Below are 27,650 nucleotides of genomic sequence, written 5' to 3' on the forward strand. Positions count from 1 at the left end.
TGCTTTTTAAAGGTTTATCTTTATTTGATAATTTTGAATTACAAAAGAAATACATATGTGTTGCAAAAATTCAAAAACTTTAACAAGACACAAATGGAAAGCCAAAGTCTCATATAAGCCCACTGTTCTCCAGAAATGACGCAGGGCCTGCAGCCACTCTCATTAGCTTTAAAAAAGCGGGGGGAAACAGCAGGGGAAAACAGCTGGGGGGAAGAGTGGGACTCCGTGGCTGTGACAAGTACGGCTCCCAGCATGTAGTATGAGTCACCTGTCTTTCCATCATGGCTTTAACACTGTTATTTCTCTGTTCACAAGAAGTCTGACCTAGTGTGTGTCCCAGAAAACATCCACTGACCCAAAAAATGCACATGTTCTCACAGCAAAAACGGATACAAATTTTTTAAAAATCCTGCGGCCCAGAAAGATCTTGGTCATGTGAAGGAAATGTTTTGAAGACCAAAAAGATGTGTTTGGGAGTCCTGCTGCCATAGCAACAGTTTTGTACGCGCCCTTCTCCTACTGGATGTTCCGTATGGAGGGCAGTTCTCCTTGTACCGGACCCAATACCCTCCTGCTGATGCCCCATTCCCAGGCTGCTGCCCCACCTCTCCTCACACCCTCTTCACACATTTCACTCCCATGAATAAGGATGCACTTATCCTTTAGGCTCTGTCTTGGAAAGTGCCTGGTACCCAGAATGCCAGATCTGCTCCCCAGCCCTCCACTGACCCCCACCACCACCCCATCCAAGCCCAGCCTCTGACCCTGAAGACTCTAGGCAGGCTTTGAGAACTCTGCCATCAGCACCCCACGTGTTTTGTGATTTGTCTTTCCAACAAGACAAAAACCATCAGCCAAAGTCATTATGGGCTGGTCAGAAGCCATCATCACTGCTATCAAAACCCAGGTCATAAAGTATATTCTTCCCTGACTCCTGGGACTGAGGGGACTCTGTCCTGGGGTTGAGGTCATTGAGATCACTGAACCAGCTCATCTGGTGGTCCCCCTGGAAACTGGGTAAAAGCAGGCTGTTGTCTTGGGAGGAATGCCCGCTACGCTGCACGAGGTTCCCTTGCTCTGCCCTCGTGGTCTTACTGGGCATGACTCTTCCTTCCTGAGCAGAGCAGACTAGATTTGTGGGGCTCCCAGGGCCCCAAAGTTGCAGGGGCTGAGCAAGAGTTTCCTGCTGCCCCCAGGGGGACCTTTGTGGGCTGGAAACTGGAGGCCGAGGATATTTAGAATTAGAAACACAGGTTTTGCTAGGCATTTGTTCCTGCTTCCTGCGTAGGGACCTCCTCCTGGGGGCTTTCCTGGGCTGCTGCTGCTGCTTGCCTTTTTTCCCTCTTTCTACAGTTATGCCTTTCTGTTCAGTCAACAACCTTTGTTCACAAGGGTCATGTGAAAATGCGCCTTTAGCTTGCCATTTTTGGCTGATGTTCTTAATGCTGGTTGCAGAGTTGTTTAAGTCCTTATATCCTCGAGATATAAGCTGCGAGTCTCCTTGGGAAACTGGGTCCCTATCTTTAGGAACCTTGTGACCCAGGATGGCAGAGCCACAGTTCTCAGAGCCTGTTTTAGTAACAGAGTTCTGGCAGTTAGTCTGCACTGCCCTGTCCTTGATTTGCCTGTTTCTTTTGCCAGTTCCAACTGCCGGCTGCACAGCCTCTTCTTGGAGAGCATCCCTCTTTGATCCCTCACCCCAGACAACAAACTCCTTGGGCCCTGGGGAGCCCACACTAAGACTGCATGCGGCAGGGAGGGCCTGGGCCTGCCACATAACTGGCTTCTCAGAGGTATCTTTGTCCTGCCTGGTGAAACTGAGGCTCTGTGCCAGAGGTGGTGAGGTCTGAGAGGCACTGTCTTTCACGTGTTTGGGTGTCAGAGCGATGGAGGTCAATCGCTTTAACTCTTCTAGAACACTGGGCATATTCAGCCGGCCTAAATGCTCACACAGTTGCTGAAAGTCCTTACTCTGCTGGGTAACCAAAACTTCAAGTTGCTTCAGGTTGGACTTCATTTCTATAAACTCTGCTTGTCTCTAAAGAAAGGCAGTGAAAAAGTAAGGAGTTATGGACAGTGCAACTCAGAAGGCACAATAAAATGTGTGAACAAAACAAAGGATGGGCCAGCAGGACCAAACCCTGTGCCCTGCTGGTACTATAAGCGGAAGCATGGCAACACCCTGGAGCAGGGTCCCTGGGGTCCACATGCCAGAGAACCTTGAGAAGGGAAGGGCTCCCCCTGGCCTGTTACCAAGGGGCCTGTGGTGGCCTCTGCTTTTGGCTGAAAATTTGCAATTTTAAAATGTCTCTATAGGTCTTAGTAACAAAGCCAGAAACACACACTTGAGGAGAGGGTCAGGGTCTAACACTTACAGCTTCGAGTCTCTTTTGCAAATCAAGGATGGCCTGCTCCACGTTGCCTTTGTCCTGCACTATTTCCAACATCAGACCACTCTGAGCTTTTGCAGTCTCCTGCCCTAAATACAGAACAATGACAATCACCACATGAAGACTGTGGTATGTTCCACCCTGCCTAGGCTGCTGTGGGGGAGAAGGAGGAACTGGAAGCTGGCATGGGCCGCCTGAGCCTGTTCTGCCAGCACCTATCTGGATCAACCTTGCTGAGGACAGAAAGCAAGAGCAGGGTGGTTCCCCCACTGTTTCTTCTTCCCTCCCTCCCTGAGGACATCCTGGCCATAGCAGACTCAACCTCAGCACCTGCGGGGACTCTGAAACCTACTCCCCCGGTGATGGCACCAACTCATCTTTGGCCTGCCTTCTTAGCCCTGTCACCAGAGTGATCTTTCTAGAATGTAGTTATGATTGGTAAATTCCATGTGTCAACCAATTAGAAAAAGACTGTTTACTCATATTTCAAGCACTGGATCCCTGCTCCTAAACTCAGTTAATGAAATATTTTTCCAGACATCTCTGTTGATATTTGTAGTAGAAAGCAAATGTAATTATCCTACCCTGGATGAGTTCATGAATAGCAATGTTTGGCGTCCCTGGTGGCTCAGACGGTAAAGCGTCTGCGTGCAATGCGGGAGACCCAGGTTTGAGTCCTGGGTCAGGAAGATCCCCTGGAGAAGGAAATGGCAATCCACTCCAGTACTCTTGCCTGGAAAATCCCATGGACGGAGGAGCCTGATAGGCTACAGTCCATGGGGTCGCAAAGAGTCGGACACGACTGAGCGACTTCACATCATCACATCATCACATCAATGTTTCTTAGAAACAGTGAACATTACCAGCCGCAAAAGCAGAGAATGAAGAAGGCAAGCAAAGTATTCAATTCTAGATTCAGTAATCAGTAAGCATCAGTCTGTGATCTCACATATTCTTTCTTTGTCCCTAGGAAACACATTGAGGGTCTTTTATTTCTCTATTTTATTTATTTATTTAGGGTCTTCTCTTTTAAAGAGCTTTTGTATTGAGCACATTACTTCCAAAATCTATCCAATTTTTTTGTTTTAATAACTATCACAGCATAGGGACTTCCCTGATGGTCCAGTGGTTAAGAAGCTGCCCTGCAATGCGGGGGACATGGGTTCAGTCCCTACTTGGGGAACTAAGATCCTACATGCCTCGGAGCAGCTAGCCTCAGGCACCACAACTAGAGAGTCCATTCCACGGCAAGGAAAGATCCCAAGTGCTGGCAACTAAGACCTGACACAACCAATAAACATATATTAAAAACTAGATAAAAATGCTTCCAATGAAAAATTATCAAATCGCTCCCATGTAGACTTTATTCTCGCTTCCTGGATTTAGCATTAGGAGCATTTTCTGGAGTTTTGTATTAATATATGTGCATACCCACGTGTAGGTTATAGATCCTGTGTGTGTGTGTGTGTGTGTGTGTGTGTGTGTCTTCCGGAGAAGAGGACTCGTTTCATTTCTGCCTTGGTTATAAACAGATATTTTTAGCTTTTTAGAAAAACATGCCATTTAAAGTCCACTTCCATACTCTGGACAATCTCTTTCTTCCAAAAGTTTTCCTGTTTACACTTGGTCCAAGGCTTGGGAGAGGGCTCCAGGGTGGTTAAAAAGCTGCCTTGTGGCTGCAGAGAGGGGCTTCAGGTAGAAGCGCGGAAACCAGAGGGGCTCCTCAAAGGCCACTGTGCTTGGGAGACTTGAGGGTGAGCCTAACAAAGAGATACTCGCCCAGCCCTGCCTGGGGACCAGCCGGCCCACAAAGGTTAATCAGGTGGTCGCCATCTTCTTGATGAGCTTCACCTGCCTCTCCAGGAAGCGGCTCTCCCGGAAGCCACAGGCGGGTTCTGCACGGGCGGAGCCCGGGGCGCGCAGGTCGACACAGGCCTGGTTCCGGTTCCTCTCCATGAACACAGCCGTCTCCGTAAGCGTCATGGGCCTTACCCACTTCTCTTGAGATGGCTTCGGCGCGTCGTGGAACAGGGAGCGGCCACCACACTGATTTTGCATTTTCCAGAGACGCTAACGCCCTGGTGCTTCTGCTCAGCCAGTAAGCGGAAAAAAGTGGCCCACACCCTCTAGAGAGAGGTAGGAGACGAGGTCTGCAGACGCCTGTTGACCAGGCGGTCGACAGCGGCCTCCACCTTGAGGAAATAATTGTGACAAATCTGGGAGCTGAGATGGTTGATGGGTAATAAGGAGTTAATCTCAAAAAATGGTCTTGGCTGGGCCTGGTGGCCGAGGATAGCTGAATGGCTGACTCGAAATCTGTGAGTGGGAAAAAAGTTGGAGGGTGGTCAGAGGCGAGAGCAAAGGGCATTCCTGGGTCTGTTCCATCCAAACACTGCTGAAGGAAGAGACAGATCCGCAGGACCCCTGAGTGCACTGCCAGCATACTGCCAATATTTCTATTTTCTTTTAGGATGATTTTATTACTTGGTTATTTGGGGGCTGCACTAGGTCTTCCTTGCCGCGAGGCTTTGTCTAGTTGCGCAGGGCTACTCTCTTGTGGCGCACAGCTTCTCACTGCAGTGGCTCTTCTCCTTGCAGAGCGCAGGCTCTCAGTGCGTGGTGCCCTGGCTTCAGCAGTTGTGGTGCAGAGGTTTAGTGCCTCTTGGCATGTGGGGTCTTCCCAGACCGGGGATTGAAGCTGTGTCCTTTGCATTGGCAGGCGGGTTGTTAACCACTGGACCACCAGGGAAGCCCTCTGTTTTCTTGTCAAGATGATTCTGTGGGGTCTGAGCGTTCCAGCACTGGAGTTTTCAGGCTGTTGGTGGGTACCAGGGACCTGGAATGTCTGCCTCCAGCCAGAGTTCATGCAGAACCCTGCTAAGTGGCCCCCACCACCCTTGCCCTCACCTCTCCAGGAAACCCTCCGAGACCAGCAGGGAGTCGCTGCTTTTGCCCTCCCAGCATGGAGTCTCTGTTTGCCCAGTCCTGAGGGGCTCCTGCAGTCAAGCCCCCCTGCCCTTCAAAGCCAAATGCTCTGGGGGCACTTCCTCCCCATGCCGGACTCCCGGGCTGGGGAGCCTGGCGCAGGGCTCAGAGCTCTCGCCCGTATGGAAAAAGTCTGCAATACAATGATTCTCGACTGTGGGCCCACCTGGGTGGGATGGGATTTGATCATATTGTCAGTGTGCCACTCCTACCATTTCATGGTTTCTTCTTTATGGCTTTGAATTTGACCCCCCTTTTTGGGTAGATTCCAGTCTTTTTATTGATGGTTGTTCAGCAGTTACTTGTGATTTTGGCATGCTTGTAAAAGGAGGTGAACTGAAGGTCCTTCTACTCCCCATCACCTTGTTGCCATCCTCAAAAAAGATTTTATTTCTATTTTAGAGATTCAACAAGGGCTCCATTGAGATGAGGTTGTATGCTGATGCTTTTCCACTGATGGCCAGTGATTTCCCTTTATAGTTTTACTCTCTCTGCTGTGCTAATTAAAGCCACCTGAAAAAAGGTCTGGAAGGCTCCATGTACAAGAGGAGTTTGCTCAGTCCTCCCTTTTTATAGGGTACCCTTCCCAGTTTTCACCAACTGATCTCTCTCTGCCGTAAGATGTGTCCTGGAGCAAGCCATGTGAACATAAGCACCTTGCTACCTTCATTTATCAATTAATAAATATTTCCATTCCAACATGGTTCATATAGGTGGCTTTCATTCTTCTTGTGCCTTGCTCAGAAAGGCATTTCTCACTCTAAAATTATAAAAATATTGCTCATGCTTCTTATAGTTCTATTTATGATTTAATCACCACACAGTATGTTGATTCCTGTGGAATGAATTTTGATGTATGGAGTTACCTATTTTCCAAAAGAGGTATTTTCTGATTTTGATAGTGGCCTCTCCTTTTTATTCTCCTAATGATCATACTTTTCAATAGAATTTATACATCTTAGGTGAAAGTACTGCTGTGTATTAATTACCCCACCTAAACTCAAGGTAAAGTGCATTGTGGATGGCCTTGGCAATTCATTCTGTTCATCTGGTTCTTGGTGTCCTCAACTGAAGAAGAAGGGGAGTTAGATTAGATGGCTTTGAGTGATCATTCTGGTTGTACAGGCAGAGTGTGACTGGGGAAAGACTTTATGACCTCAATCTGTGAAGGTGTGAATTACATTATAAACCGAGAGAGTGCTTTCACGTAGTATCTGCCCCCTTCCAAACACAGTGAATGCCTACTGAAAGCCTGCAGAACGCACTGACTGGCAGCTTCGGTGCTCTAGGCTAGCTGGACTGGGCCTAGCCATTTGACAGCAGATTTACCTGGTTCCTCTCAGTGACTGCCTACCAAGAAAGGGAATGGCTCTGGACAAGCTACTTGCGTGCCTATTTTTAAGAATGACCTGGCTTTTAATTAATGTGATGCCACAGTGTTTTACTGTTTGCCTGGTCAGTCTTAAGCTCTGAAAGTTAAGGAGCTGTCAGGAGGGAAGAATCCGGATCCCTGTGCCTACCGAGGCATGCCTATGTCTCCCTTTGCAGACTCAGCTCTCCTCTCTGCCGTGACCCTGTGCTGTGGCCTTGAGCTCTTCCATTCCCTGTTCTGGACTCAGCTGCAGTCCTCCTTTTTATATCAATATTTCACCCAGTTTTAAATGTGAGGAGTAAAAAGAGTGCCTGCCTTTCGGCACTTACAATGAGCTGTTTTATCATGTGAAACACCGGAAGCCGCCTTTTTCCTTCTGCTCTTTGTCTTGCATCTTCTTGTGAGGGTAACAGTCCTGGGCTTCCAGAACTGGTTTCTAAGCAAATGCACAGTGGCTCTGTGTGTGGGATACTCAGGTTGGAAGCCAGCAGACAGTACAGTGCTTCTTTGCAGACAGATGGGGATTAATTTCAAAGTTACACAAAGGCATTAATTTTTGTAAATCATGAGCAGTCCATCCCTTGGCATTTGAATAAGTTGACTTCAATTTGTTTAAAGTAAAAAAAATAAACACAGAGACAAATGCAAACAAGTGCAGATGCAGTCATCAGCTTGCTGTTGAGCTGAAAGCTGTTGGTTCCAGGGGAAGTGTTCATCTAAGGAGACCTGTGTCATGGCTCCCTTCTGATGAATAAGGGCCTGAACCATGGTTTCACCTAAACGTAAATCACTGATTGACCGAACAGAGGACTTTACAGACCACAGACTGTAACTGAAATTGAGAAAGATGCTGTGATTCACTACAAAACAGCTGTCATTGAAGTGAAGGCAGCAAGCAGAACAGTAGGTGACTGGAGTATTTCTGACTCCTGAAGGAGTGGTATCTTTATTTCTAAGTCCTAAGAGAGCAAGGGAGCCTTTATAGACAACACAGCCAGCAGTTCATTTGAGACTCAGGGATGCCATTGATTCACTTCAGGTGGTGAGATTAGAAATCTGGCAGAACCAGCTGCCTTGAAGCAGCTGGGTTACTGGGTGAGGGATTGGTGCTTCAGAAAAGGCATGGAGGGACCAGGCATTCCCATACAGGGCTGGGGCCTGCTACCCAGTTCTGCTCCACATCTCCTCAGGGCTCATCTTATGTACCCATTCTCTCATCTGAAACACTGTGGAACCTCACCACTGGCAGAAACCTGACTAGGGTCAGCAAGTTCACATTCACTGCTCGCCAGCGCCCCCTGCCGATAACCTCAAACACGAGACACTCACCTGTCTTGGCCACAGTTTCCAAAGAATCCAAAATAGACTGACTTCTGGAACTGAGATGTTCCTCAGACTCTTCCACTGATGTCTGTAACTAAGAAACCCCAAATTAGGAAGTAATTCACAGACTGTTGCCTCATTTTACTAACTTGGCAAACTGTCACTTAATGATAAAAAAGAGTAGTTAAAATACTGCTATTTTATATGAACAAAAACCAATTATTAAACTTCTTAAAATGTAAGATGTTCTAACACCTTGAAATGTGGTATACTTACCTTGTGAATGCTTTCTTTGATATGGGAAATTAAGTTGTATAAAGTCTCACTAAAATAGAGAAAAAAAGAAAGTGAACCTTTGCAAAATATTTAAACAGTAGGTAACAAAATTGATTCCATGAACATAGCAGGATTCTACCAGTGCAGCATCAAAACAGTGGTTGATCAGAGCTGAAGACAACCCTGAGAAATCTTAGTGCCCAGATTAGAAAAGGGGAACACTGACTTTTTGTGATCATTTCCAAAGTGAAACAAAACTTTATTCTGTTTTTTAAAATTTACTCTGTATGGATCTTAAATGAGGTTGGATTTTAGCAATTCAAGTGGTTTCTATAGTAGAACACACCAGCTTTCATTTTTATGGCAACATGGCTTCAGAGGATAGTGACTTCCTATGGATAGTCAAAAATTCCTGGACATATGTTAGTCTAATGACTATTATTTTGTCTGTAAGAATGGAGATAATTCTGGGAATGATATTGATTTTTAATGAAAAATAAATTATCATAATTATTCCTCATATATCCCACTTTTGAAAAAAATCAGACAAGGCTCATCATTAAAAATTTTTACAGATTTTTGTTTCTTTATACAATGGATATATCAATTTTTGAACCCCAATAGAACAGCTCTTCATGCCACAGTCTTATGGATGCTCCATAAGACTGACTTTAAAAGAGGAATTTGATAGAACCATTTCAGAGTCCTACAAACCATACAGTTTGATGAATAAGATTAAGACATGACCTGAAAACAATAAAAATCTAAAATGAAAATTTAGTGAACTAAGGATAAGAACAGAATGATATTAAATTATAAAAGCAGATAATAAGAATAAGAAAAGGTACTTATAAATTAAAATAGCAGAAATTAAACAAATAGAATTAACCAGAAGATACCATATGGAAATGTAATAGAAAACAGAAAAAAGACAGATGAAAAACAAGTAAATATTAAAAAAAAAAAAATTAGAGAATCAATGCAGGAGATTTAATGCTTGACCAAAATTGGAGATCCAGATAGTAAGAAGAGTGAAAATAGGAGGTTTCCCAAGGTATAATAAAAGAAAAATTCCCAGAACCAAAAGACACAAGTTTACAGGGCAAAAGGAATTCCTCCATGCCAAGGGCTTATGATGAGCCACATCAAACATTGTGCTGTCAAATTTCAGAACTCTAAGGATAATGAGAAAGTCCTAAAAGTTTGCAGAAATTAAAAGAAGCAAGTGATATATACAGGCTCAGGAATCTGCATGGCAGCAGGCCTCTTTAAAGCACCCAGAAATCTACAAGGTAGTGGAGCAATGCTTTAGAAATTTTGAACAAAAAGAACTAGTCTTGTACAATGACAGCTGTGCCAGTTGCTTGTAGTCATCATCTCTTCTGAGTGGTCAGGACTCAGTTTTTTAAATTAGTTCATTGAGGTATGATTAACACACAAAAAGCTGTACATATTTAACATATACAAGTTTGGAGATAAGTATACAACCATGAAACCATCTCCACGATCTATGCCATAAATACATCTCCCACTTCAGAAAGTTTCCTTCTACCCTCTTTATTATTATTAGTGATAAGAATACTTAACAAAGATCCACCCTCTAAACAAATTTTAAAATATAGGAGTATTGTTAACTATAGACACTATGCTGTATAAGTAGCTCTCTAGAATTTATTCATCTTGTATAAACTGAAGTTTTGTACCCTTTGAGTAATACTTCCTGTTTCCCCCACACCTTCCCCACCGACAACCACCATTCACCTCTCTGCTTCTATGAATTTGACTATTTCACACTCCTCATAAAAGTGGTAGCATATAATTAGTATTTTTCCTTCTATGTCTGGCTTATTTCATTTATCATGTCTTCCAGGTTCATTCATATTGTTACAAATGACAGGATTTCCTTTTTTTTTAAGGCTAAAGAATATTTCACTGTATGTATATACCATTTTTTCTTTCCCATTTATCCATTGATAGATATTTAGGTTAGTTCCATTCTTGGCTATTTTAAATAATGCTATGATGAACATGAGAGTGCAGATATCTCTTCAAGATCCTGATTTCAATTCCTTTGGATATATACTTAGAAGTGGAATTGCTGGATCATGTGGTAGTTCTGTTTTTAATGTTTTGTGAAGCCTCTATACTGTTTTCTAAAATGGCTGCACTAGGGAATTCCCTGGAGGTCCAGTGGTTAAGACTCTGAGCTTTCACTGCCGAGGGCGCAGGTTTGACCTCGAGGAACTGAGATCCCCCAAGCCTTATGATGTGGCAAAAAATTAAAGTAGCTGCACCAGTTTTCACACCCATCAACAGTGTATATGGGTTCCCTTTTCTCTATAAACTTGCCAACAGTTGTTATTAATTTTTTAAGTGATACTCATTCTAATAGGTGTGAGATGATATCTAATTGTGGTTTTGATTAGCATTCCCCTGATAATTAGTGAAGCTGAGCATCTTTTCATATAACTGATGGCCATTTGAATGTCTTCTTCGGAGAACTGTCCATTCAATTCCTTTGCTCATCTTTTAATCAGGATATTTTGGGTTTATTTTGTTTGTTTTTGCAACTGGGTTGTAGGTATTCCTTTAATGTTTTATATTAACCCTTTATCAGATATATAGTTTGCAAGTATATTCTATCCCATAGGTTGCCTTTTCACTGTGTTGATGATTTCATTTGCTGTGCAGAAACTTTTTACCCTTATACAACATAAGTTTGAAATGCATAGGTCTACTTATATGCTGATTTTTCATTCAATAAATAGAGTTGGCCCTTTACGTTCCAGGGTTTCACATCTTCAGATTCAGCCAAACATGGACAGAAATTTCCATCTTCAATTGGTTAAATCTGTGCATTCAAAATTGAAGATATAGAGAGCCGACTATGGGACTTGAGGATCATTGGATTTTGGTATATGCAGGGACTCCTGAAACCAGTCTTCTGTGGATACTGAAGGATGCCTGTACTTGGATGTCATTTCATTTGTCTATTCTTGCTTTTGTTACCTATGTAATATCCAAGACATCATTGCCAAGGCCAATGTCAAGAATGTTTTTCCCTATGTTTTCTTCTAGGTGTTCTATGGTTTCAAGTCTCACGTTTACGTCTTTAATCCATTTTGAGTTGATATTTGTGAATGGTATAAGATAAAGATCCTTTTCCATTGTTTTGCATAGGGATTCAGTTTTCCCAACATCATTTGTTGAAAGATTATCATTACCTCACTGTATATTCTTGGCATTTCTCATATGTATTAAACATTTAAAACCTAACCCTCTAAATGATCCACCGAAATGATTTTATAGATGAAACAGAAATATAACCATTCAATATTATTAAATTAAAAAACAGATTGAAAATAATCCATAGGAAACAATTCCATTTTTATTTTTGAAAGTATACAAAAATAGAGCAGAGTTATATAAAACAGTGTTAATGGTGGTTCACAGAGTAAGCTGATTCAGAGGCAGACTTGAGAATCTGACAGACCCAAGATCTCGGCCCAAAACTCCTACTCAGTTTAGATGTGCTCCCTTGGATGGAGTTTTTCCTCACGCCCCCAGTCAGAACTGGAAGCCTGTCCTCAGGGCTCCCAAAGCATTTGGATGAAACCTCTACTACAGCATTTACAAATTTGTACTTAGAGTGAAAAGTCTAGATTCTTTATTTTAGGTTGTTCTCCATCTGATCCTCTTTACTGTTTGAGGAGTTCCTCAGATTAGGGATCTTGGGAAGAAGCATAGTCCCTTTCCTCCTCTTGAGGCTGAGAGTGCCAGGGCTTGCTTTCTGAGCTTTTCCTGAACTTGGGCTCTCCCTTCACATACATCTTGTCAGAATGGGAGTCAGGATAAAAATACTGTGACCTCTTTCTCTGGTGGCTGTGGCTATCGTAGTAGAAAGATGGAGCTCCATGGGACTGATGAAAGGGGACTACACTGACAGCAGTGGAGGGAAGGGTCTAGTGCATTCTGGGCAAAGGCTAGTAGGCAGCAGAATCTGCACGGGACTGATTTTGAGACTTTGTTTGGAAAGTTGTCCATGGTAGGTAGTTGTTGGCAATTGTATGACTATGGCAGAAACTTAAATTGGCCTCATTTTCTTCCTTGCAAACTGGATTCCTAATCTTCACCTGCCACGCCCTGACAACCTAGGTAGATGACATTCCATCCTCGGGAATTCCTTGGCAATCCAGTGGTTACGACTCCATGCCTTCAGTGCCGTTGGCCCAAGTTCAATCCCTGGTTGAGGAGCTAAGATCTTGCAAGCCACATGTCATGACCAAGAAAAACAAAATCCTAAAGGGAACAGAAAATACTCTTCTTCCTTCGTTCATCCATCAACTGTCTGGAAATCTGATATAAAAGCTCCAAGCACTGTGAGGACTGAGAAGAATCATACTTTAGGGAGCTGCTAGATTCACACTGCTAGAAGGAGCCCTGGACCACACACTTCAGGATGATTTTTGCATTAAAGAAAAATAAGCATCTTTTAAATACTTCTATTATTATTACAAGAATGAGAGTACATATGTCAGTGCAGTTGAACATAATCCTAATAAAATGAACCACTTAATATCTTTCAATAATGTTTAACACTTTACAAAATTTAAATTAACATAGGAAATTTGTATATGTATGTGTACACAGTCCTGTGAGTTTTATCACAAATTTAGGATTCATGTTAACAACCACCACAACCAGGATATGAGACAGTATCCCCCAAACAAATCCTTCAGGCTGTCTCATTGTGGTAAAGACCAGCCCACACCCCTAATCCCTGGTAATCAATCACTGACCTAATACCCATCCCTATAGTTCTGCTTTTCTCAGAATGTCATATAAATTGAATCATATAGTATATAGTCTTTGGACTGGCTTCTTTCAGCATAGTGCCTTTGAAAGACTCTTGAGAGCACCTTGGACTTCTAGGAGATCAAAGCAGCCAATCCTCAAGGAAATCAGTCCTGAATATTCATTGGAAGGACTGATGCTGCAGCTGAAGCTCCAACACTTTGGCCATGTGATACGAAGAACTGACTCCTTAGAAAAGACCTTCATGCTGGGAAAGATTGAAGGCGGGAGGAGAAGGGGATGACAAAGGTTGAGATGGTTGGATGGCGTCTCCGACTCAATGGACATGAGTTTGAGCAAGCTCCGGGAGTTGGTGATAGACAGGGAAGCCTGGTGTGCTGCAGTCCATGCGGTCACAAAGAGTTGGACACGACTGAGCAACTGAGCTGAACTGAACTGAGTGCCTTTAAGGTTCATCTATGTTGTTGTACAGCAATAGTTTACTCCTTTTCATTGTTGAGTAGTGTTCCATTGTATGGACGTACCATAGTTTATCCATTCATACATTGAAGGACATTTGGGTTGTGCCCAGTTCTTGGTGATTATGAACAAGGCTACAATAAACTTTATTGTATAGACTTTTATGAAAACATAAATTTTCATTTATCTAGGAGTAGAACTGCAGAGGCAGATAGTAAATTGTTTAATTTTATAAGAAACTGACAAACTTTTCCAAAGGGGCTGTATCATTTTGCGTATCCACCAGCAAGATTTCCATTTGGTCTATATTCTTGCCCAGCATTGTCAATTTTTGTCTGTTTTATTTTTAGTCACATTAATATATGAGTAGTAATATCATCTCATAATATCTCTTGAGAGTCCCTTGGACTGAAAGGAGATCCAACCAGTCCATTCTAAAGGAGATCACCCCTGGGTGTTCTTTGGAAGGAATGATGCTAAAGCTGAAATTCCAGTACTTTGGCCACCTCATGCAAAGAGTTGACTCATTGGAAAAGACTCTGATGCTGGGAGGGATTGGGGGCAGGAGGAAAAGGGGACGACAGAGGATGAGATGGCTGGATGGCATCACGGACTCGATGGACGTGGGTCTGAGTGAACTCCGGGAGTTGGTGATGGACAGGGAGGCCTGGCGTGCTGCGATTCATGGGGTCGCAAAGAGTCGGACACGACTGAGAAACTGAACTGAACTGAATATCATCTGCTCATATTAGTAATATCATTGTGATTTTAATTTGTATTTTCAAAATAGCTAATGGTGTTGAGAAATTTTTCGTGTATTTGCCATCCATATGTTTTATTTGATGAAGTGTCTGCTAAAATTTTTTTTCCCATTTTTTTTATTCAGTTGCTTGTTTCTTACTGTTGAGTTTTAAGAGTTCTTGATATATTCTGGATACAAGTCCTTTGTTGAAAATGTGGTTTGCAAATATTTTTTCCAGTCTGTAGCTTGTCTTTTCATTTTCTTAACAGTGTCTGTCACAGAGCAAACATCTTACATTTTGGTTAAAAACAAAACCCCAGAAATCTTAAGGCTAGGCTATCATACTTCAAATTCAAGTTCCCTTCCTCAATCTACCTGCTACTATTTATTTTTCAGAGTCCTCAGATGCTACATGCACACATCAGGGCTTGGTTGCATTCAGTGGGAGCAATAGGATGTTGTATGCTTATTCTATCTTACTCAGAACCAGAAGCCATTCCAATACCCTCTTAATAAATTCCTTTTTCATTTAAATAGTTACTTCTGTTGCTCATTAACTATTAACTCTGGCTCACTTGTTAATTTATCCATCACATACCTGTTTCCTTAACAAGACTGAGAACTTCAAAGACAGGTACCATTATTCCTCCCCTTGGGATCCCCAGTGTGCCCTATTGAGCCTAGCATAGCATTTATTGAGTGAGTGAATGAACAAGTTTCACTGTGGTGATCCCCAATCTTGAAAGAATATGGCCCATTTTATAATTTCCTTGTGGTCATTAGGTTATTCATTAGTTATGAGACTTATCTGTTTTCTCAAACATGACTGATTAAAAAATAATAATCTGGGTAATGAACATCCCATTGTCTGGTATGCCCAGCATCCACCTCTAATGGAGAATTGTTTCTTTTTGTATCCAATAAGTGATTATGATGAGAACTTCAAGTCATACCCCCATCTTCACTCACCGCTCAATAACCAAATAAACAAATCCATCAGAAGCTTTCACTAGGATTTTCAAATTGTAACTAAGGCGTGAGAGTCTATTTTTCTGTGTTAGTAGGAAGCTGGTCTCTAGTAGGAGAGAATGAAGCATAGATGGGGAGGGAAGCACAGAAAAGAGACAGATTCTGATTTCATTTCATTCTCTGTCCTTCCCAGATTGTTGTTAAGAGGGCTAATATATCCTCCTTTTTATCCAGGCTAGTTTATTTCCTATCAAAAGAGTTATAACAAATGCAATGTGAATGAGTAAGGCTTCTTTTGAGATTTTTTTTTAACCTCATATACTCTTTCTACTCATTTGGGAAAACATGTACTTTCAAAACACAATATGTAAATACATGTTTTATTGATTAGTAGCATCTCTTATGTTAACTCTGTACCATGCCTTATCACTTTCCTACTTCCAGATTTACAATGGTATACTTTCTCTCTCTCATTTAAACATTTGTCACTCTTCATCACATTTCTGACAAGCACTTATTGACAGAAAACAGTAATCTAAAATGGGATTTGTTTTTGCCAGAATTTATGAAAATTATGATTTTTGCTTAGCGTTTAAATCAATATCATAAACTTGAAATTTTTTTAATGGAAGAGAGGATCTTCAGTGTCCTTATCTATTCTTTCTGTATAAGTACTATAGTTTTTTGCCATCTTGTAAATAATTGTTAACAGAAACTCATTTCTGGGAATTCCTTGGTGGTCCAGTGGTTACATCTCCACGCTCTCAATGTGGAGGGCCTCGATTCAATCCCTGGTCTGGGAATTAACATCCCACAAGTCATGCAGCTGAACAAAAAGGAAAAGAAAATAAATAAACTCATTTCACTACAAAAAAAGCAAAGGAAATGAAAAGTGAAATAAAGATATGAAGGAAGGGAGGGAAAGAGAGAGGGAAGAAGGAAATATCAAGAACTCAATATTTCCAAAAGTTTTTTTAGTGACAGAAATTATGATCAAACAAAATAATATAATCCAAAAGCCCAGAGAACAAAAAGCTTAAGACTAATTTATTTGAAGCAGTAAGATGAGAGGGGCCTGCTCATGTGTAGTACTGTACCATCGTTATGAATCCTAGAGCCTAGATTCCTAGAGGAAAGAAATCTGTCAACATTTGGGAAGTGTTTACTTACCAGCAGAATCAAACACTTCAAATAGAGTATTTTGCTTTTATCACTAAAGGAATATAGGTATACAGTGGAGAATATACCTAATCTTTTAAAGAATTCCTAATCTAGAATTCTTTAAGAAATTCTGGCTCCTAATGCAGTTGACACAGAGATATGAGTTTTCCCTGGATCGGGAAGATCCCCTGGAGAAGGAAATGGCAACCCACTCCAGTAATCTTGTCTGGAAAATCCCATGGACAGAGGAACCTGGTAGGCTACAGTCTGTGGGAACACAAAGAGTCAGACACGACTGAGCAACTAAACAACAACAAAAACAACATGGAAGTATTAGTGGTGATGCTAATGACACATCTTTACTGTTACAGAAAGAATCGAGTATGTTTCTGCTTGGGTGTTACAACCTCTATGATAACTAAGGATGTCCTCATAATAACTTACTATGGAGAAATGAACAAGTTAATCTCCTCAGTGACTGTAACGTATTTATTTACAAATTAATGTAGTAGTCCTAAATGTGCTTATATATATATTATATATATATAAAGCAAATAAGAATATGTGTAAAGTGTAGGCTATATCTTTAAAAACACCAACATTTCAAATTGAGAAAATCAGCCTGAACTATGATTTAATAATTCATGTGCTATATTCTTGACCCTGAAACAAATGTTAACTAACTTCCTAAGTCTGATGATCTGAAGAAAAAGGACAGAATTTTAGGCAGAATAAACCTAACATTACTTGACTATTACATTTCTCTAAGAAGTCCTTTAGCTTAATATTCAGAGACACCAAAACTGTGGCAGCCTAAGAAAGCAAATAAAGAGTAATTACTAGACGGGCTGTAAAAGTAAGAATACTATCATGCTGAAACTGAATTATTCAACTACTGACATTCCATTTGCTATTTCACTCAGAAAAGAGAAGCTGTCTCATCCACTTGAAAGGTTTTTGTGTACCTGTCACATTTGTCTTTTGCACTTTTCTTTTTCTCCTCAAACTGTTCCAAGAGGCCTTTTGGTTTTCCAAGAGACAAAGGAAGAGGAAACAAGCCTCCATCTTTTGTATCTCCTCCAAGCAGCTGGGGTTTTGTTTGGTACTTTGTGAAAATACTAGGTTCACTCTGTTCAGTGGAAAAGAAAAACATCATAGCATTTCACACATAAAAATATTTATAGAATTAACTATTTTCTATACAAAGCAGAGTTACACTTAAGTGCAAACTATAATACTAAAATCTAATGCAGCTTGTAGTATTTCCTTTTTATTTCATATGTACCAGAAAATTATATTAAAGAAAAGCAACTCTTTTTACTAGTATAATTTCTGCCTTACCAGCTCAGAGATATTTAAAATGTTAGCTAAAATGGCCTAAAATCAATTGTATAAGTTTAAAGGGAACAACAGAAAATTATGCTGTGTTGAGATAATGTGTTAAAGTTTTTATATTAATAAGTTTAACTCAAGTTGTTGTTGCTCAGTTGCTGATGAACTAGACTTACTGATAAGTTTGACATATAATGTAAATGGCCATTTCCTGCATTCCAAAGCAAAACTTACTCTGAAACTTTCAGGTAGTACACTTACTCCTTCATATCACTGGGTACCAATTTTTGTACTAAAATACTTATCTCAGAGCATACTTTACTAAGTTACAGGAGTGACCTATTCTTATTAAGTCTATCTGATGCAGTTAAGTCTGTGTATAAAGTTAAATCTGGTTCTAGACCAAAATAAATAAATTGAAAAAAATATTTCTGACTCACAAAAGAAAACAAGCTGATCTCCAAAAAACCAAGAGATTTTCGGGCTTCCCTTGTGGCTCAGCTGATAAAGAATCCACCTGCAATGCAGGAGACCTGGGTTTGATCCCTAGGTTGGGAAGATCCCCTGGAGAAGGGGATGGCTACCCACTCCAGTATTCTAGCCTGGAGAATTCCATGAACTGTATAGTCCATGGTGTTGCAAAGAGTCGGACACAACTGAGTGACTTTTACTTTCACATTTTCTGGCCCTTATTCATCAACTTAGCCCTCAGTATCCTCATCTCCTTCTTCAAGGAGTTAATGACTAAATCCACAAAGCATCTGATGTTTCTTAGGAAAAAAAAGTCCATATAGAATAATATTTATATTACTTTGTCCCTATTTTTCTAAAGTTCTTTTTTATTACTGAATATCCACAAACAATAATATGACAAGCCTTAGAAAATGTCATGTAATATTTGGCACTCCCTAGGAGTGGTCAAAGCACTGGAAATGTTCTGTGTTGCTTTAGTAATAGAAGAAAATGCAAATATAAATGTTGTCCATTTCAGACTACCAAGTCAAATGAATCACCAATCAAACACAAATCTATTTAGGGCAGTGATCCTTAGAGGTGTACAATTCTAAAATATAATCCAGCAGAATAAGTCATCTTTACAGTTTATCTCCATAATGACTGTGAAACATGTGCAGAGAAATTCTGGAATTCAAACTCACATCCAGAGAATTCTGTTGTGACTGTTTTGGATGTCTCAAGTGGACTTCAGAGTCCAAGGCCGTTGACAGAGTCTGTGAACTTTCTGGACAGAACTGGGATCCAAAAAGGAACTGGGAATCGCTGAGACTGGAGTAATCAGTCTGATTGTTATTCAAGTTAGATGACTTAGTGGCCCTGAAATTAAGCAAGAAGATAAAAGTATATCAAGTAGACAAACAATCCTGAACAAATGAAAACCATAACTCAAAATTATTTCAGAATATTCTGGGCAGAATGCTAGCTTTTTTTGACTTCCTAGTCCCCTGCACACTGCCAGTACTACCTGTAAAGAAAGAAGGAAATTTTGAATGCCAGACATTTTGATTACAACAACCTAGGAACAATCAGATGGAAATTCAGACATTAAGGGCTAACACCATTATTTCTTGTACAACAAGATTATGGGCTTTAACACCATTTTGAAGATCAAAGGTCATAAAATCTTTAGGGATTAAGAGAACATTTTAAAAGGTTGAACTTGTTTATCAGTAAGGGAACAGATTAGAAATAAAATACAGCTTATGCATATAACTGGTTCAGTAGTCAGAATTAATAAACTAGATTTACATATAACTACATGGATAAGTCTCAGAAACATAATTTTGAGTGAAGAAAAATAAAAATATAGTGAACTCTCTCATGTATTAACATAATTTATAAGCCTACATCATACATATCAAACAAGTATGTAATTGAGTATGTAGAAAATTAACGGGAAGGATACACATTAACTCCCCTAGAATGTGTGTCTGTAGGGAAGGAAAGGAGCAGGACTGGAGGGAGAGAAGACGCTATAATACACAACCACAATATAGACCTAGATATGGACTGAATGTGTGTGTCCTCCCAAAATTTATGTTGGAACCCTAATCTCTATTTTGATGAGTTTTGGAAATAGGGCCTTTAGGAAGTAATTAGGATTAGATGAAGTAAGGAGGATGGGACCCTCCTGATGAGATTAGTGTCCTGATAAGAACAGACACCAAAGAGCTTACCCTCATTCTTTCTCCATCATGTGAGGACACAGAAAAAGGCAATTGTCTGCAAGCCAAGAAGGGAGTCTTCACCAAAAACCAATCATGCTGGCATAGGACTTTCAATTCTAAGACTTTTCAATCTCCAGAACTGTGAGAAAATAACTTTCTGTTGTTTAAGCCATCCAGTTTATTGTACTTTATTGTGGCAACCCAAGCAGACTAATATAGGTCTCATACCGACTGAAGAATATGATCAACTCAGATTTGCACACAGAAAGATCCATTAAGCACTGTATTATTCCCTTTTGCACTTTAGTGTCTTATCCTTGCTTGTTTTAAATACTTCTAGCTGTGGACCTCCAACTTGCTTCCCATGGATACCTATGCCAGTCTAAATCTCACATTTGAAGGGGATAACGATATTGATAATGATACAATCACACTTGAATACAGTGTACTGAGTCTATAGCACATAAGTGGATAGACAAAACATATAGTCTCCAAGTTTTTACTTGAAAGACATCTCAATAACAGTTTGTTACTTAATGCTGTTGTATAACCCAAGAAAACATCCTTTTCATTAAAACACACAGGCAGATCATTCCTCTTCCAAATGCTAAATTTAAAATAGATAGCACATAAGTACATATTCTAAGCCAAAGGAATCATTATATATTAATATAAGAAAGAGAGAAACCCTACTTGTTCAGAACAGAGAAGAGAAATTATTTTGACTCATAGAATCATTTTCTAAGATTAGCTAAGATAATGGGCTACACACATATATTATAATATGGTTTGCATAATCATTGCTCAAAATAGCTAAATAGTTCTCTGTGACTCTGTTCTTAGGTCAAAGAGAATAATTAGCTGGGCTGGAAAAGAAACAGCTCTGTGAGCCTACAGAAGTCATGTAGGATTTGTGTCTTCAAGCTACGATCTGGAATTAAACATATTTTTTCCCCTACTCTGTATCAACTGTAAGCCTTTTTTTTTCTTTTCAAGGAAAAAAAAAGAACAATGTTTTAGGTTTTTTGCTGTCTTTAGGAAAGTGTTAGGAGGGAAAAAAACTATTCAAAGATTAAAGTGAAAGTGAAGTCGCTCAGTCGTGTCCGACTCTTTGTGACCCCGTGGACTGTAGCCCACCGAGCTCCTCTGTCCACGGGGATTCTCCAGGCAGGAGTACTGGAGTGGGCTGCCATTTCCTTCTCCAGGGGATCTTCCAGACCCAGGGATCGAACCCAGGTCTCCCACATTGCGGGCAAATGCATTAACCTCTGAGCCACCAGGTTAAAGCATGCCAAAAACAATTCGAAATCCCTCCATATATACCACTTCTGGGGCACACCCACCAAGCTAGCAATAACAGGCCCTTCTGCATGGCTAGAGGACACCAATCTAAGTACTTCAGTGGAGTGGTAGAGGGAGCAGTATTTCAGTGAGCCCTGTTAGCAGTTGGAGTGGTTCTTAATTTCATGGTACCTATGAATTGTACGACACAGCTGAATACATTGTCTTGAGTTTGCTCCTTGCTGTTTCAGTAGCAATTGCTCCAAATGAGGTAAGAGTTTCTAGATGTTGGACCATGTCTAACTCTCACAGGCCTCATAGTCCCTAGGTCTGGTGCTAGACAGTCATTGTTCAGTTAACACACATAGCTGAATTGATATTAATTTTATAATCAGAAAATAGGCAAAGGGAGAAGACAGGATGAGAGGGTTACGGTGGTGACAAACAAGGGGAAGAAGCTATACGGGGTAACTCTATTACTGTAAACCCATACGAAGGGGAGCCTGTTTTCATGAAATCAATCCTCTCAAGTAGAAGAATACATAATCAGAAAACTTACCCGGAGCCTGAGGGGATACTGAACATATCTTTGATATTCCAGACATTAAAATTCATGTCTTATGATTATTCCTTTTAAAAAGAGAGGAACATTCATTTAAAAGGTTAACACAGTACTTTTTCCAAAGATTACTTTACAGTGACTGTTATATGTAGATGAGGGCATTTCAGCAGTTATATTCTCATCCAGTTGGTGAAAATTCCCATTACATATCTGCCAGAAGTAGGTTTTGTGTTTTTTTTTTTTCTTGCAGTTAAATTGCATGCAAATACCAGAGCCCAAACCCAGCTACCTGTAAAAAAGTAAATTTGCCTTCCATCCTTTGCTTTCTCGTTTCTTCTGCCACCTCTACTAATAATCTGCTTTTAGAAAAAGACCAGTAAACCCCTCTTTCATTGCCTGATACAATGAATAACTTAATCTATAACCTTTCCCAAAAAGACTACTTCTTCTCAGTCCATAGGATGTTGGAATGCCAAGAAAGCTGTGGAATTTGGGCAGTAAGAAGCTGGTTGAAGAATAAGTGCTTTGGGCAAAAGTGTCTTCCCACACCTCTTACAGAAGTTTCCTACTCCGCTCACTGCCAATCTAACATACTACACAATACAGTTCATATGATGATCATAGAGCCTGGATTTTATGAAACAAGCCCAATTTTCAATTTTGTCTCCTTGATCCCACAGAACATTCATATGTATAGGATTGTATATTACCACTGAGAGCATCAGAAAATGATACCCACACATATGAGATCCCCAATATAGATGTAGATAAGATGAAGCATAAGTTCTGAACAAATACAGGTAGTTTAGTATACACTTAATATAATTGAACCTTGTTTATTACACTGAAGTTTTCTAACTTTCTAAAACATTACACGCATTTGTGTGTTTATCAGCATTTGTTTTGCAAGAAAGTTAAGTCAACAGACCACAGAATCAAGGGGCTAAAGGTAGTACTACTTTCACAGTATCTACTACGTGCTAGGCACAGTGCTAGACACATTGCAGAATATAAGCTTAATGATTTTGTGAGGCAGATTTTGTTATCCCCACTTAAAAGCTTGTGAAGATTCAGATAGGCTAAATAATTAGCTCAAATTCTAATAATTCTCGATAAATAGGTTCTATGCCAGATGGACCTTTGTTGGCAAAGTAATGTCTTTGCTTTTACTTTGCCAACAAAGGTCCGTCTGGTCAAGGCTATGGTTTTTCCAGTGGTCATGTATGGATGTGAGAGTTGGACTGTGAAGAAAGTTGAGCACTGAAGAATTGATGCTTTTGAACTGTGGTGTTGGAAAAGACTCTTGAGAGTCCCTTGGACTGCAAGGAGACCCAACCAGTCCATTCTGAAGGAGATCAGCCCTGGGATTTCTTTGGAGGGAATGATGCTGAAGCTGAAACTTCAGCAGTACTTTGGCCACCTCATGCGAAGAGTTGACTCATTGGAAAAGACTCTGATGCTGGGAGGGATTTGGGGTGGGAGGAGAGGGGGACAACAGAGGATGAGAGGGCTGGATGGCATCACTGACTCGATGGATGTGGGTCTGAGTGAACTCCAGGAGTTGGTGATGGACAGGGAGGCCTGGCGTGCTGCGGTTCATGGGGTCGCAAAGAGTCGGATACGACTGAGCGACTGAACTGAACTGATGCTAGATCATTTGAGATGAAAACTGAAGAAAATTCATTTTAAAAACTGGCAATATTGTCCAGATGGGTTCACAGGTAAATTCTACCAATTCATTTATAGAAGAAACCATACTAATTCTGCATATCACCCCCCAAGAGGTAGCAGAAGGAACACTTTCTAGCTCATTCTATGAGGACAGCATTATGCTAATAATATAACCAGACAAAGACATTACAAAAAAAGAAGACTACAGACCAGTGTCTCTCATGAACATACATGCAAAGCCCTCATCAAATTATTAGCAAACTGAATCCAACAATGCATAGAAAGAATTATACACAACAGGAGATGCAAGCAAGGCTAGTTCAGCATTTGAAAATCAATTAATCTAATCCATTAGGATTATAGGACTGTTATTGAAGCTGAAACTCTAATACTTTGGCCACCTGATGCAAAGCACTGACACATTTGAAAAGATCCTGATGCTGGGAAAGATTGAAAGCAGGAGGAGAAGGGGACGACAGAGGATGAGATAGATGGTTGGATGGCATCACCGGCTCAATGGACATGAGTGTGAGTAAACTCCAGGAGTTGGTGATGGACAGGGAGACCTGGCGTACTGCAGTCCATGGGGCCACAGAGTCAGACACGAATGAGAGACTGAACTGAACTGCTAATTCATTACATCAATAGGCTAAAGAAGTTAAAAAGTATACAACCATATTGATACAAAAAAGCATTTGATAAAATCCAACACCCATTCAAAATAAAAACTCTAGCAAAGTAAAAAAACAGAAATTTCCTCAACTTGATAGAAAACATCTACCCCCAAACCCAAAGTTAACATCATACTTTTTAAAAAATTTTTCATTGGGACATAGTTGATTTCCAATATTGTGCTAACATTACCACTTAATGGTCAGAAACTAAAAATGTTCCCACTAAAATCAGGAACAACGCAAGATGTTTCCTCACATCTCATCACATAAATTGGCACAGGATTAGATAGACAAACCAGTAGAATAGAACAGAGCAATAAATCTTTCTGAAAATGGAAATTATGTTTATGATAAAGGTAGTATCTCAAATTTTGGGGGTAGAGATAAACATTTTAAAGTAGAGTTGGGATAACTGAATAGATATATGAAAAAAAATCTGATCTAGTCCGTTTACCATATGTTACAAAATATTACAAATCAATCAGAGATAAATATGAAACCATAAAAGCACTGGGATGGAGGAAACTGGTAAATTTCTCTATAGCCTGAAAGTGGGGAAAACTTTGACTCAAAAAGTCCAGAAGAAAAAAACTGACAAATCTGACTACATAACATTTTTAAAAAGAAAATTTTATATCACACTACAAATCTTACAGAAAATGGTCAGGACATCTGAGCCAATGGTTCACAGTAAAAGAAACACAAAAGCCCTTATATGGGAATTCCCTGGCTGTCCAGGAGTTAGGACTCTGAGCTTCCACTGCAGGGAGCACAGGTTCGATCCCTGGTCAGGGAACTAGGATCCTGCATGCCAAAGTGGTGAGGCCAAAACCATCATCATCATCATCATCATCACTCTGTCTTTTCCCTGCTTTTTGTCTACCCTATCATCGTAATACATTATATAGTTTATTAATTTATCATATTTTGTCTCTCAGCATGCACACCCATGCCTACCAGAATGTAGTTTTAAGCTTTTTGAAGATAGGAATTTTTGTCTGTTTTGTTCACTGCTGCTGCTGCTGCTGCTGCTGCTGCTGCTGCTGCTGCTGCTAAGTCGCTTCAGTAATGTCCGACTCTGTGCAACGTACCTTCAGAATCTACAAATTGTGCCTAGCAAATAATAAGTGCTGGCAAATAATACAAAATATTATTAAATGAGTAAATGGGAACTAAATTAGGACAATGGAGCAAAACTTTCCAAATATCCATAAATTTAAAACACATTGTTTTCAATTATTACACTTAAGTCCCTGGATCATCACAGACTTTATTATATATTTTAATAAAGGAGATAAAGTAAATATGGGATTCCTGATCCTCATGTTTGGGGCTTCCCTAGTGGCTCGGATGGTAAAGAATCTGCCTGCAATGCAGGAGAGACCTGGGTTGGATTCCTGGGTCGGGAAGATCTGGAGTAGGAAATGGCAACCCACTCCAGTATTTTTGCCTGGAGAATTCCATGGACAGAGCAGCCTTACAGGCTACAGTCTATGGGGTCTGTATGTCCGAGTTTTTTTTGATAGCCCAAGTTTTTTTTTCTTCCATCCACACTAGCAGAATTTCCTCCATCTAAAGTGTAGATTTAGAATCTAGACACTTTTATACATATCACTACAAGCTCATTATTTTTTACAAGGTTATTATGACTACATATAGATAATAAATCCTCTATTGTTTTTCACTTCTGTTTATGCTGATAGAGTAATTTATATAACCTGTTGTTTGGGGTTTAGAATAACTTACTCCCCAGGTTCCAGACCTAACTTACTCTTAAGAAGTTTCTTAAATATGGTTGAAGAAATTCCATGGTTATACCAATTGTCCTTAACGGCCACCTGGTGCTTGATGTGCCAAGAGTCTCAGTTTACCTATCCTCTGCGCATTGACCTGTCACCATGCTATTTGTATACATGCTTTTATATTCTCAGAGGCTAGAAATCCCATCTACAAAAATCCCTCTCCTCACAGATAACTAGTATAACACTAGTGATGAAGAGGTAGTCATTCTTAGTTGGACCTTAGCTATTTTAAGGTAAATGAAAATTGAAATGCACATATTAACAACTTAACAAGGGCTGAGTTCCCTCCTTCTCTCATCCCCCAATCCCATTAAAGGAAGCAGAAAAGGAAGGGAAAGGTTTCAGTGCAAGTGACTATTTCCACAAGAAGGGCCTTGGCATGGTTATGTGCAGGGAGGAATATATGGGGCTGAAGAGGGTGTGTCGTGAGGGGCTCCGAGCCCTCCCATCTGACCCCATCTTCAACTAAGAGAATCCTGAGATCGCACTGCAGGGTCCTCCCAGAGCCCCTACTTGGCCGCAGGAAAAACTAGTCTCTCTCTGGCCTCCACCAGGCCTGCCTCAACCTCGGTACAGTCGCTCTTTCTCATTTTCAGTCTCTTCTACCAGGAGACATGCTCTGGGATCGTAGACTAAATAAGTCATTCCTTGTCCTTTCCAGACCCCGCCAAGGGATTTCCTGTCATAATAATCAGTGACCAATCCCAGTGGGTTTCCCTGGGTTCCGGTTCATCCTGACTTCGGGGGCGGACTCTTCCGCCCCCGAAGGGGGCCTTCGTCCCCAAAGAATCTGACGAAAACAGCTCCCCAAGGAAGCTGAAGTCAAGTCCCTTGAAGAGCCAGGGTGGTCTTTCCTCACAGAGAAAGAAAGGGCTAACCCTAATCCTAACACCCCCACCACCACCTCCCATCCCCCGACCCCCGATACCACCCCCCCCCCGTCCCCCGAACCGACCCCCCCACCCCGCCGTCCCCCGACTCCCCACCCCCCACCCACCAGGCTCCAGCCTGCGCTGCCCAACCCCCTCCTGCCCCCACCTCTGAGGGCCTGCACGCGCCTGATCTAGAGGCCGCCTGCTCCGGAGGAGGTTGCCTAAGCTGTGTGGCCACGCCCCCAGGATGCGCTCTGACCAATGAGCGCATTCCCTTCCCCTGGGCCCGGCTCCTGCCACAGCAAGCTGCTAACGGTTTTAACGGTCCTAATAGTTTGAACTGTGAAGCCTTTAATTGTGGGCCAGATCTGCTGACCTACATTTCGCCACATACTGCTGTGCAACACCCAGCCCACACACACCTGACGAGATGGACCCTCACACCTGCATACTCATACCCTGCTGTCCACCCTGAATCCCCTCGCTGATACAGACGCTCTCAGATGCTCTCACCTTAATGCACAATAGTTATAGATGGCTGTCTAAGCCGTGAGGTGGCTTGAGATCACGAATGAAGGAGTATGAATGGAAAACAGATTGTACTGAGTCCCAAGACACGCAAAATTTAGAGGCTTCAATGAGGAAAAAGCAGCAAAGGAATCAGAGTAGGAGTGGTCAGGGATAGGGGAGGAACACCAGCAGTGACTGAGGAGCTGTGGAAGCCTCTGGGACTATCCATAAAAGAGGAAGGTAAGTGTCAGATGCTGCTGATGAATCAAGG

General features: G+C 41.1%; 2 protein-coding genes across 7 annotated transcripts in view; one reads left to right on the forward strand and one right to left on the reverse strand.

Moving 5' to 3' along the window:
* On the reverse strand, positions 1-27,101 carry IHO1 (interactor of HORMAD1 1). 2 transcript variants are annotated; one of them, XM_042236250.2, is made up of 9 exons: positions 27,036-27,101; positions 25,153-25,325; positions 21,848-21,918; positions 18,982-19,156; positions 17,458-17,621; positions 8,347-8,395; positions 8,077-8,164; positions 2,376-2,479; positions 1-2,038 (listed from the first exon to the last, which is right to left on the reverse strand). In XM_042236250.2, exons 3-9 carry the CDS (start codon positions 21,901-21,903, stop codon positions 875-877), a joined length of 1,800 nt encoding a protein of 599 aa, XP_042092184.1. In that variant the 5' UTR covers positions 21,904-21,918; positions 25,153-25,325; positions 27,036-27,101; the 3' UTR covers positions 1-874. The 2 variants fall into 2 exon arrangements, with proteins under 2 accessions (XP_042092184.1, XP_060258528.1); XM_060402545.1 differs by having other exon boundaries at positions 26,995-27,101.
* CCDC71 (coiled-coil domain containing 71) overlaps positions 1-27,650 on the forward strand; it is a 55,284-nt gene that overhangs the window by 2,624 nt on the left and 25,010 nt on the right. For 2 of the 5 annotated variants that reach the window (XM_060402546.1, XM_060402550.1), the window contains exon 1: positions 4,345-27,619. The exons of 1 other annotated variant lie outside the window; for it this stretch is intronic. The gene's annotated coding sequence lies outside the window, so the exon portion shown is untranslated. Of the gene's footprint in view, positions 1-4,344; positions 27,620-27,650 lie in introns of those variants that run through there. 2 more of the 5 variants (XM_060402547.1, XM_060402548.1) reach the window with 2 other exon arrangements.

The sequence above is a fragment of the Ovis aries genome, chromosome 19 (genome assembly GCF_016772045.2).
Source record: "Ovis aries strain OAR_USU_Benz2616 breed Rambouillet chromosome 19, ARS-UI_Ramb_v3.0, whole genome shotgun sequence".
Classification (NCBI taxonomy): Eukaryota; Metazoa; Chordata; class Mammalia; order Artiodactyla; family Bovidae; genus Ovis; species Ovis aries.